Source organism: Simochromis diagramma, unplaced genomic scaffold (genome assembly GCF_900408965.1).
Source record: "Simochromis diagramma unplaced genomic scaffold, fSimDia1.1 OVJJ01000822.1, whole genome shotgun sequence".
In the NCBI taxonomy this organism is placed as follows: Eukaryota; Metazoa; Chordata; class Actinopteri; order Cichliformes; family Cichlidae; genus Simochromis; species Simochromis diagramma.
The window spans coordinates 4,512,719-4,524,981 of record NW_024387520.1 but is presented as its reverse complement, the minus strand read 5'-3'; the positions used below and the strand labels follow the sequence as shown (position 1 = coordinate 4,524,981).

At 39.7% G+C, this 12,263-nt stretch overlaps 1 protein-coding gene and 1 long non-coding RNA gene across 5 annotated transcripts in view; one reads left to right on the top strand and one right to left on the bottom strand.

The window, feature by feature from the left end:
- Positions 1-31: 31 nt before the first annotated feature.
- The window catches only part of mctp1a (multiple C2 domains, transmembrane 1a), a 126,821-nt gene continuing 114,589 nt past the window's right edge, over positions 32-12,263 (top strand). For all 4 annotated transcript variants that reach the window (XM_040019118.1, XM_040019116.1, XM_040019117.1 and 1 more), the window contains exon 1: positions 32-598. In XM_040019118.1, the coding sequence (XP_039875052.1) occupies positions 65-598 (534 nt within the window). In that variant the 5' untranslated portion in view covers positions 32-64. The remainder of the gene's footprint in view (positions 599-12,263) is intronic.
- On the bottom strand, positions 10,672-11,778 carry LOC120725972. The gene is made up of 3 exons (XR_005694270.1): positions 11,741-11,778; positions 11,534-11,588; positions 10,672-11,388 (listed from the first exon to the last, which is right to left on the bottom strand). It is a non-coding gene; the product is annotated as an uncharacterized LOC120725972 (long non-coding RNA).

Here is a 12,263-nt window from a genome sequence, read left to right as displayed (position 1 = left end):
CCAACTGTGACATCCGTCCACTATACAGAGTGTGCTCAGGCTGGCTGGCTGCTGCACAGGCACAATGGAGCAAAAATCACCGAAACACGAGAGCACAGCCAAGGGGCAAGAGTCCTTGTCCTACCAGCGGAGAATGTGGAAGAATTTCCAGGAAAAAACCAAGCCGTGGCTGAGCCCGAAACTGGGATCAGAGCGTCGTGGTGCCGGGGGCGCGGAGGGCAGCAAGAAGGAATCGGGGCTTTGGATGTTTAAGAGAAAAAAGAAACAGCTGGACCGGGTATTTTCATCGTCGCAGCCGAACCTATGCTGCTCTACTCCGGCACCTTTTGAGGGAGACAAGGCTCTCGGAAGCGATGCGGTTCCTGGGACCAGCAGCGGCGGGCAGCCTCTGCTACAGCCTCTTGGCACGGCTTCTGGGGCCACGGGGAGCAAACCAGAGCTCACGGCGCACGGAAGCCCAAAACTCCCGATGTCCCAGCTGATGGTGTACCAGCAGAAGAGCTCCTCTCTCGGCTCAGCATGCTTCGAGAAGCTGGTGGTGGACCCGGCCGCTGTGACGGGAGAGGAGGAGCAGCTGCGTAAAAACGCAAGTGATTCTGTGAGTAAAGACTCGTGTAGTCCCAAACGCACATACCAGCTTTTCTGTTGTCGTACTGTTTTTTCCTGTTTCCCCCCTAAAGCCTGAAAATAGAAGACAGCAGGCAAGACTTTATTGATTTGCTAATTCAATAAACGAGACAAGTTTCTTGGTTGTGCTGATGCGATGTCCCACTGCCCCTATGCACTCATCTGTTTCCAGTCCGCTGATTTCTTTACTGTCTCCACCATCGAGGAGTGTATTGGCCAGATATATACATCCAGTTTGGTTGTAGATTTATGTGGTGATCATAAACAACCGCCCACCTTACAAGATAATTTGTTTTGTATCATTTTATCATCGCAGTTTCTCCATATACGTCGAGCAGATCAGCTGATTTCAGTTTCAAGTCTTTCCTGGTAGGGTTTTTAAACAGACAGCATGCTCTGATGCCATTGGCTTTGTTTAGCCTGCGCACAAACGTTTCTTTCAGAGGGACTGTCCCCTAGACTCACGACCATCTGTCTCAGTGTCCTTGCCTTTAGACAGAGGCTGCAACAGGCCCATGCATGCCCACAGGTTCATCCTGTCTTTTTTGTTTTCATGAAAAGTGGCTGGTTGTCAAACCAGCGGCACTGCTGGAGATTGATGGCAGGTATATTCCCACACCACACATCATGCTGAGTCAGGGTGCCCCAAGAGAAACCATATGGCAGCAAGCATGAAGGCTAATGGTAACGATTGCATTCACAAAAATCATTCAGCCCAAAACATCAAAGAGAAAACTTCAAGTTTTTAAGTTTCAGTTTCAGTCAAATAAAATGGAATGTCATTTTCAAGTTATGTTGTCATAATATTAAATCTCATGAGAACAACACTAAAGATACAGCATGCATAAAATCATATAGGCACATTTTCTTTCACTTGCTCCAAAGCTTTTCATCTCATCATTTTTGAAGTGCTCCAGACTTTTCTGAGCATCATCCAGATTGCTGTCTGAAAGTGATTAAGCACATTAGCACACGTTTCCCTACAGAGGTTGGCAAAAGCTCTGTTATCCATTAAATCTGTATAGGAAAAGTGCACCATGCTCAGCTGTAGAGGTAAATGAAAGAATGCAGTGACTTCATTGAAATTGATCTTACAGCTTCGTCAATAAGCCTTTCAGTTACATAATGTGGAGAAATGTCATTTTGCCTAATAAAGTTGCCGCATTCAAGCATTAGTTACTTCCTATTGCTGCCATCTTTATCCAAGTTTTTTTGGTCACTTGTTGGCCCTTTCCTTTTCCTGAGAAGAAAGCAGTGACATAATCTTCCGAGGTTATAGTGCAGCGTTATTGTTCTGTCTTATTAGTTTTACTGTATACCTCTATACCAAATAGAGTACAAAGTGCATGATCTGGATCTAATAGTGGAACTAGGAATGGAAAAAAGTGCAACATGAGATGATGGGTGATGAAAGGAAGTAAAGGTAATGAAGACAGATCTAATGGGGTTACAGGTAATGAGACATGACTAGGGGATGAGTTGAGACCACATGAGATAAGATGATATGAAGTGGGAAAAGAGCAGATTAAGATGAGATGCGAACAAGTGAAGAGACAGGAGATGAGGACAGATGAAGTAGGATTAGGTTTGCTTCTTTAATACCTGAGGGAAAAATAGTTAAAAACAAAAAACACACTGACAAATAATCTAGCTTTGCATCACCATGCATTTGCACGTGCATTTTCGTGCATACACCCTGATTGCACAGGTTTGATGATGCATTTGTGTTTCCTCAGCCAACAGAAAATGTGACACTAAAAAATGTACTTTTACTGTTAGAATAAGTATTCTAGCTAGCATTTCATAAATGAAATAAGAGAATATGTAACATGAAAATTCATTTTGTAATTTGATTTGGAAAGTGAGAGATGTAAGGGATTGCTGCCAAGCTCTGTAAGTAATTTCATTGTTGACTCAAGTGCATTTAACTTTGCTGTTTTCAATGCAGTGGAGAGGTTTGTGAAAGTCTTTCTATATGTGTGCGCAGTGGCTGCAGTCAAACATGACTGATATTTGTGACATTAAGTTTCAGCGTCCTTTACATCATATTCATTTATTTTTTTTAAACATATCTATGAGTTGTGATTTTACTTTTTCCTCTTTCATTCCATCTGCACTCACTGGGTTGGCACTGGGTTGGACCCTCTTTTGCTTTCACAGTCGACTTAGTTCTTTTTGGCATAGATTCAACATGGTCCTCCAAACATTCCTCAGAGATTCTGGTCCATATTAACATGACATGACAGTTGGTGTGGATTTGTTGGCTGCACATCCATGATGTGAAACTCCTGTTTCGTCACATCACAGAGGTGCTCTATTGGATTGAGATCTGGAGGCCATGGAGACCAGCTGAACACAGTAAACTCATTGTTATCTACAAGAAACCAGCTTGAGATTATTTGAGCTCTGTGATATGGTGTGTTATATGTTGGAAGCAACCACGAAAAGATGGGTACATTGTTGTAATAAAGGAATGGACGTGGTGTGCAATGATACACTGGTAGGCTGTAGTGTTTAAATGATGCTTCACTGGTACTAAAATACATAGAATGTCTCAGACATCCTCCTCAATATTACACCACCACCAGAAGCCTGAACCATTGATAGAATGCTTTTATGAAGATCAGCCACTGTCTTTCTAATCTTCTGTTGTCTAATTTTGGGGATCCTGCAAACCGTAGCCTCAGTTTCCTGTTCTTAGCTGACTGGAGTGACTTGGTGTGGTTTTCTGCTGCTGTAGCCCATCTGCTTTAAGGTTCAGCATGTGATGCATTCAGAGCTAAAAGTTAGCACACCTTGGTTGTAACATGTGGTTATTTGAGTTACTGTTGCCTTTCACTTTGAAACAGCGCGACCATTTTTCTCTGACCTCTCATTCAACAAGCTGTTTTTACCCAGAGACCTTCTGTTAACTTTTCAATCATTTTCTGTAAACTCTATCTTGACTGTGTCTACATTCCTAAATGCACTTACCGTAGTTGCTGGTATGTGGCAGGTCATTCATATATTTGCATTAACAAGCAGTGCAGCAGTTGTACCTAATGAACAGGTCAGTGACTGTATATCCTAATAGGGTTTGATAGATTTAGATGTTTCTTGTATGTATGTGTGTTTGAACTGAAGCAAATAGGTCATCATTAACCAAGTCACTAAGTCAACTAACTCATTAACTTAAAGCGTGTTGGTATTTCTGCTGCCTTTTGCCCGTTTGTCACAGCAAAAGGCAGCAGAAAACACTTGTGCTTACATCACATTTAAACTTCTTCCTTCCTTTTATAGATATGTGCTTTAGTAGTCCTTGACTGATGCGGTCATGTTTCTAACCTTCAGTCTTGCAGAGTAACCTTTCACTCATTACCTGACTGAGCGGCAAGACGCCTGATGTCAAGTACAAAATAATAATATCGACTGGTATGACTCAGGATTTGTGTATATTGTACTCTAATCTGATCTGAAAGTAAAACATAAGATGGAGCAATTAAAAACAAATAAAAAAAAATAATCCCAAATCATCTGATTAAAAACTCAAAGAATACATTTTAATATTTTGAGAATAAGAAGTTACTCCAAATGTCTTTTTTTCAGAAAGTGCTTGTAGTCCTCATATGATTCAGTTGTTTGATTTCCATTTAAAAGGAAATCTGTATACAAAGCTTTTTGGAAAATGCAATCTTAAAAGTGTGCACTTGTGTGAAAATAAAACATAAATGACATTGTAGAAATAAAGCATCTTAAATTTTTGCCTGTCTGTCTAACTAGCTCTCAATGCGAAGTAGGGATAAAAGCATATGGGTGGCTGTAGCTCAGGTGGCAGAGCAGGTCAGCCACTAATCAGAAGGTCGGTGGTTCGATCCCAGGCTGCCACCAGGCATGCCAAATATCCTTGGACAAGATACTAACCCCATGTTTGCCTACTGGTGGTGGTCAGAGGGCCCGGTGGCGCCAGTGTCCGGCAGCCTTGCCTCTGTCAGTGCGCCCCCACAATGTAGCTTGCTGTTGCCAGTGTGTGAATGACTGAATGTAGTGTAAAGTGCATGTGTCTTCCTGTTAAAAGGGAGTTCTTACTTGCCACGGCTGCTTTTACAATTATTTTTACACTACATTTAGCTCCATCATTCTGCATCAATCATATGTTTATCTCTCATGACACTTGAAGTGTTGCTGTCTGTGGTATTGTGCTGTAGTTGTAATAAGTCACTCTGTGTATTGTGGCCGAAGTAGTTTGTGACCCAGGTGTGGTAAACATTAAAACAAATGTTGTAGCTCTCCCCTCAGCTTGTTTTACTTGTTTAGTATGTATAAACTTAACATTTAATTCAAGAGCAACTGAGACATATTTCATTAAAACACAGTCTTTGCCTCTTTTTGTTGCTCACTGCTCCTTCTACTTCCAGTTCTCAGTCACACCCAGAGACTACATCGTGACTTTTTTCTCTTTGCACTCTCCTTTCCTCTGCTCAGCTCATATGTAGTACTTTAAAATATTTAACACTTACCAACCATGGAAGTGGCTTTTGTGTCACAGAGACTGCCGTCACAGCTTACTGCGTAATATAGCTGATGTAAAACAAGTTCCGGGTATTTGTATTGATGAAATCTGTCAGATAATGTTAACCATATCTTTTAAGTGCTTTAAAATGTTCTTAACTTTACATGTTGTGTTAAAAAAGTAAGTTAGGCAATCTTTTTAGACATTTGGCTTGCTGTTCCAAGCAGCTAACTAAAATCAAAATCTTGCAGACTGATCTTGTCCAGAAATATAAGAAACTGTAACTCTGGGGTAATTTAACCTGTTGTCCTGATTTGCTAATGCACCGACTGTGAAATGAGCTATGTTTGGATGTCCTGTAGGAATAAGTGCATGACTAGTGGTCGTCTTCTGAGTAGTGTTGTGAGAGCAGAATCACGGGCACTTGGAAACAGTCCATGGCCTCGTTCTTAAAGTGTCTTGACAGCAGCTTAAATCAGGATTCATTGCGGCCCGGGGGGATCATCGGTTGTAACAGACACATGATTGATGCTGACCGCAAAGACGCCTTGGCACTGTGAAGTGAGGCGAAAAAAAACAAAACATTTTCACGTTGACAAAAGACTGACACCATCTGGAAATGTTGATGAGGTTTACTTCTCCACTTTGTGATTGAGTGTGTTGCAGTGCCTGGAGTGTGTTAGTGTTTCTGCCACAGAACATTCTGAACTATGGTCATATATGCAGACAAGAAACATTTATGAGATTTAATGTGAGTTTGAGGTGCAGCTGAGTGGTTTGCATTGTTTCATGAAGGACTGGAAACCAAAGCCTGTGGCCATGCCCTTCCCTTCAGGTTTGTCTGTGTTAAGTGCCCACATGTTTGAATGTGAGTCAGCATTAGCTGTCGCTTACGCTCGTTATGAAGCAGTGACCTGACAGCGCGGTGTCTCCTTGCTTTCTGCTCATGCAGTTAACAACGTAGCCTTTTTTAGTTGGATTTTTTGTTTTGTTGCTATGTAAATTATTAGGCTTTCAATATTTTTGTCATTTATTCACAATACTAGTAGAAATTCAACACCAATTAAAAAATGAGTGGGAGAGTTGAAAATACACTAAAAAGATGCATTTTAGCATTTCAGCTATAGGTTGAATATAAGCAGGTTGTTCAGTATTAATATGTAGGTATTATACAGCTGTCAGAATTGTTCTGGTTCTGCTTTTTCTTTTCTTCTGCTACACCTCTCTGTGTCCTTGAGAGATAATGTTACCTGAATTGTCTCCTTGATATAGTTCTCATCTCCTCTGCCCTCAGTGTTATCCTCTCTGATAGTGACACTCTTCCAGCACAAGACAAATTCAAAGTCCACCCCAGCTTCTCAGGAGAACAGTCTGTGCACTGCAAGCTGGGATCTCAGAGCTGTGACACTGTGTTGCCCTCCAGCATTGCCCTCTGCAGTCTCAGCCACACAGTTTCAAACACGAGAACACACACACACACAAAACGCAGGCACATATAGGCATGCACACTCATTCGCTCAATGCTCTGAGGCTGTAGTGTTTTTGTGACAAGGTTAAGCATAACAGTGTATGCTGCTAAATGAATCAGAAGTGCTTATGTGCCTTCTTGAATGAGACCAATACACAAGCGAGACAAAGTGATTGATGTGGCTCTGGCGTTTCTCTCACAATAAACTCTCTCATTTAAGTACAGTAGCATTCAGTGATCTGGCATGTACACTGTATTAACCAGAAGTGGTTGCAGACATGATTGACAATCAGAGTGATGAGAGAGCAGGCAGTGACGGGTCAGCCTGTAAATGGTGGATAGAGCTGGGGAATTAGCTTTCTAACTCTTAATGCCCTCCCACATAGATTAATCATCATCAGATCAAAGCAGAGGTTCAGTGTAGGAAGGGGATTCGTGTGTAGGGAGGGTAGTCGAATTTCACATGACATGCCACAATAGCCCATTTTGTGAATATCGGGAAAGTTGTGGTTTATTTAACAAAATATAAAAGTCATTTCCTTGTTTGAGAGGCCAATCAAAGCTTGTGTGTCTCTTACTTTATGTGTCCTCCTCTAACCTTCAACTCTTTTGAAATTTAACAACCTACCAGCTGACACCTTTTAAAAGGTTGGATGCACAAGATGAAAGCAAGGACACAACAGTAACATGACACAGGTGGGGTATGGCCATTCTTACCAGATAAAACAACGCATTGTGGCCAGAAGCTGTGTGTGTGTATTTTTTTTCCCCAGCTCTTCATGCTAATCACATGCAGATTATTTGCAACTCAATGCAGGCCCCACTTCCTCTGTGGTGAGGAAGAGATATTGAATATTTGTAAATGAGCTTCCTTGTAGCATAGATTAAGCTGCCACAGTGGTCAGCTAGTCATAAGTGTTTTTTATTCTGCAGCTGATCAGGGTCCATGTTGGATCTTTAGTAGCTAAAGTAAATAAAGTAAGAAAAAATGTGTCTGGCATTTCAGTTTGGATTGCCTTCTTATTAATGCATGGTGTGCATATTGCCCTTATAATAATGATTATTTTGAAATATAAATGCAGTTCTCAAATGACTGTAGAATGCCTTTTTTTTTTAAAGTTATATTTTAATAGTTGAAATACTGAATATTTGTGCTCCCTATAACATGGGTTATGTCAGCAACATATTAACGATTTATAAACCACTTGAAATACGTCTGAAGTTATATAATGAATCCCTTTAAGAAAACAATATAGAGCAGGTAGAGTGGACTATTGCCTGATTTTAGAATGAAGTAATCTGCAGTGCTCGAATTTAGGAGAACATCTTTGTTTGCCCACTGGGTTTCTTGGGAAGCCATTGCAATCATCTGAAAAGGCACTTTATTGATCCAGAGAAAGCAAGAGAGACAGACTGAAAGAAAGCTGTTAATAGAGTGTCAGAGTGAGGCAGGAAAATATTTACAGCGGGAGTCATTTATTTAAAGAGCCACTTCACTTTTTCCTCACCTCTGCCTCTTTTAGGGGTTTTTGGTCCACTATTTGATAAAATCTCTAGAATATAGAAGTGAATTTGCTTGACTGTAGGGCTGATGTAGAGTTTAACTTGAAAGGGAGTTTTTCCTCCCCACTTTTGCCAAGTGTTTGCTCCTGGGGGGATCATCTGATTGTTGGGGGTTTCTTTCTAATATTGCAATGACTGAGTTTTAGCCTAAGATAAAAACACACAACAGAACAATATCTCTTTTGTGAATGTGATCAAACATTTGACTTGGCAGACTTCTGTGCGATCCTATTTTCCTACATGGCACATGTAGGTCAAACATAGCAAGTAAGAAAACGTGAAAATTCCTTTATTAACATAAGTAAGCAGATTAAAGTTAACTCAGCTCAAGCTCTGGGGTTTCCATCCCAACATGGAACAGACGTGACCGCTGCTGTCCTGAAACATTGGTGTGGAAGGATGCATCTCATAGTGGCTGGGCAGAGATATTCTTTTCACATGAGGGCCTGTTAAAGAATCCAGGAGGTCGGATGTTGTTGTTGATGATGATGTTTCCTGAAAATGACTGAAGGCAACTGAAAGCTTGCCAGCAGTTGTTATGCACACATACAGTGATGCCACTCTAACAGTGACACCAAGATATAATGTGTTATACAGAGATGGTGACATCATTTTTTGTTGAAATCCTACTGAAAGCATTTACACACGTAGTTTTAAAATAAACAAATATTTAGCAAATGGGATATGAATTGTAGATTTATGTTTGTCTAGCTCTTAACACTCACTGAGACAATTAGTGCATTTAATAGCCACCCAGTCACTACATGCTTACATCCTAATTATGATTTGGCAATGTTATAAAAAGTAGGAAGGAAAATAAGCGATTACTTGAGTGGTTTTCTGCTAAGATTTGAAAACGTTTTTCCTCCCACAAACAGCTGTACATACTGTAGCTAATATCTACTTTTTGCTTGAATTTTACTGCATTAGATACATTTTGACTTTGATTTTTTGAGTCAAAATTCCCTGTGGGTATGTTTGTATTTAAGGCCCTGACTGCATCATTTTGCTGAGCTTGCGTCTAAATGTTGCTGGACCTTGGAAGTGACTTGGTGCCACCTACTGGTACAAAACTGACATGGCCCCCCAGAGAGAAAAGAGGAAACTGACAGCATGCGAACAGCAAGACTTCTTGGCTCAGTGAATGCACGTGATCATACGCAATTCATTATACTGAAAATATACCGACAACTCACTACAGTCCGTACTCTCCAGACAATATAAGTACCGTATCCTTTTAAAGCAAATAAGGAATCTGTATCGCACTTCTATGTTTTCTGAAGCAGCTGGGATGCTATCAGATTGATTTAAACATTTTCCCTTGATTAATATTCTTCTTAGATATTGGAAAACACTTGAATTTCAAGAGAACTCCTCTCACTCTGTGAAATATCGACTGCTAACTTGAAATTTCTTATTTAAAAACAGAGAAGGCAGTAGGATGTGAATAAGAGGTAATAAAGAGGGCAATAACTGACTTAAAGTAAACCAAGAGCCACACACTGAGCAACTAACTTTAAAAAATAGCTCAGTTAAAATCCATACACTTGGTAGATGTAATAAACTGTAGTGCAGAAAGTCTTAAAACACACAGAAACACACACACACTAAACCTTTCTTTTAAGGTAGATGTTTTTTCTACTACTGCTGCTATGGCTTTCTGATTTATTCCTTTTGTGACTGTTTTACTGATCTAAACTATAATACCACTGGAGTGCACACCTACATCACTAAACAAACATTTTAAGGTAATATATGATAATATATTGTAAGGTAATATATGGGATACTTTAAGTTATTTTCTGTTGTTTTGTGCTTGTGTGACTGTATCTAACATATAAGTATGAATTTAAACTGTCATGAAACTTTCTCATTTAGCCTAAAAAGAAAAACTGGGGCCATCCTATCCTATGTTATATCTGCAAATCTGCAGCTCAAATTTATCCACTGGATGAATGCATTCTTGTTCATCACAGAAAAGTTTGTTTACACGTATCAGTAAAGACCACTTTGTTTCAATCAAGTTAAATTGCAGTACACACTTATTGCAGTCATTTAGCCAGAGATTCATTTACATAACGTTGCCTTTTATTGATTCAGTGAGAGGTTGTTTAGTTTTCCTTTCAGGGTGTCGGATGTCAGATAAAGGTTATCTGTAGGCAGGCACTTGCCTTTATGTGGCCTAAAAGGTCACCAGAAAGGTTTACCCTCATTTTTTCAGCACTTACCAACTTGTAAATCAAGCTAATGTGCTCTGCAACTCAAAAGTCAATCGAAGCTGGAGACTATAATCGTAATGCACAAGTTAGTTTATTGTATGCTCAGTTTTTATCAGTTATTTTTTTGTTTTTTGTTTTTCACGAGCTTCCATCTTCATTTTCAAACTTCTTCCACTTATGCGATGAATGAGAGCTAAAGACATCACTGATATATGTCTTAAATCTCTTCATAGTGTCACCCCTTTTCAAGTTTTGATCCTTTTTTTTTCTCTGGTACACCAGATGCTGCCGTTCCCTGTTTTTCCATATTGTTTTGACTTTTAACTGGCTTTTTTTTGTGGCTGTATCCTTTCATTTTCTGCTTGTCCAACCAGTCCTTCCACTGGTTGTCCATCATCAAAGCCTCTCTTCCACTATCATCCTCACTCTCATGGCTGAATTCACTGGAAATGAAGCTTTGCGTAGTGCAGAAGGGATTAGTGGCGCTGTCCCAGATAGGAGTGACATCTGAGGAAGAGCTCTGATTTTTCTGTTGCTTGCATGTACCTGAGTCTGGCTTCCCTTGTACATCTTTGGAGATGTTTCTGTTTTCTGTTGAGTCAGTGTCACTGGAATCACTGGTCAATGAAATCTTTAAGGATTCCTCTTTCAGGCTTTTTCTCAATATGAACATGCTGTTTGTGTCATTGTGTGTTTCAGAAAAGGCTAATGTTTTTGGTATCTCCCCATCTTCGTAGTCTTCGTCAGTGTTTTCGAATCCTCCCGCCATTTCCCTTTGCCACCTCGATGCCAACCTCAGGTCCGAGCCCAGCTTGCTGCAGCACAATGGTGTCTTGTCTGTTTCTTCTAACAATAGTTCTCTCAGCTGTTCCTGAAGCTCAGCTGCCATCTCCTCTCTCAGGGCCTGATTCATGAGAGAAAACTCTCTACGCAGTTCTGCAGTTTGCTTCTCCACTTGTCTTTTTACCATCGTGCTGATCCACGTCATGCAGAACCTCCTGTCAGCTGCTGATGGATTTCACCTAACGACCATTAATGAAAACAAAAAGTCGATGACTAAAAACAGAGATTCAATGCTACATTTTTGAATTGGTTATATAAAGTAATTATTTAGCTCTTTCTTGCAAATATGATTTTGGCTGAAAACAAGATACAAAAAAAAAGTACCTGAGTTTAGAGAAACTGAAGCATGTGTTTCTTGAAGATTTCGCCATCCCAAATTCTGTGAGGGAAAACAAGTGAGGGCTTTATTTGTTGGCATTGAATGCCAGTTTATTATTATTTTTTTATTATTATATTTTTATTCTACACCAAACTGTAGAATACTAGCGATGCATAAATATTTCCATTGAATAAAGCATAACTTACACTTACCTCTGCAGCTGACCTTTCTTCAGAAATATCTATTTTTCTTTTGTATACATTTGAAATTGACAGATCTTAGAAACGTGTTCTCTAGCATTTTTGGCAGTTGTCACGAACCTAGAAAAATAACAATAAAAATAACAAATGTCCTTTGTTAAAGCGCAGGCTGTTCTATTATACGTATAATTTTATCTTCAAAAATAATACTAATACATAATATTAATCTATTAATTAATACTGGTGTTTTACTTTTGCTTTGGTTAAATATACAGTTTCTTTGTTTCTTATTGAAATCAGGACAATAACAGCATAGATCTAACTCTGGACTACAATGTCTAGACTTAATATGATAGGGATTGTCCATTTCTGCCAGTCTTTTGTCACTATGGGACAAATTGTGTAAATTGTTTCCCATTAGCGACCAGCCTGCCGTTCTATGCTGTGCCAGAATCTCCAGCACCAACAGGTGGCTGCTATTTCTAAGTCATGATTATGACCACAGCCCACAGTTACTAAAAAAAGGCTTTCAGTA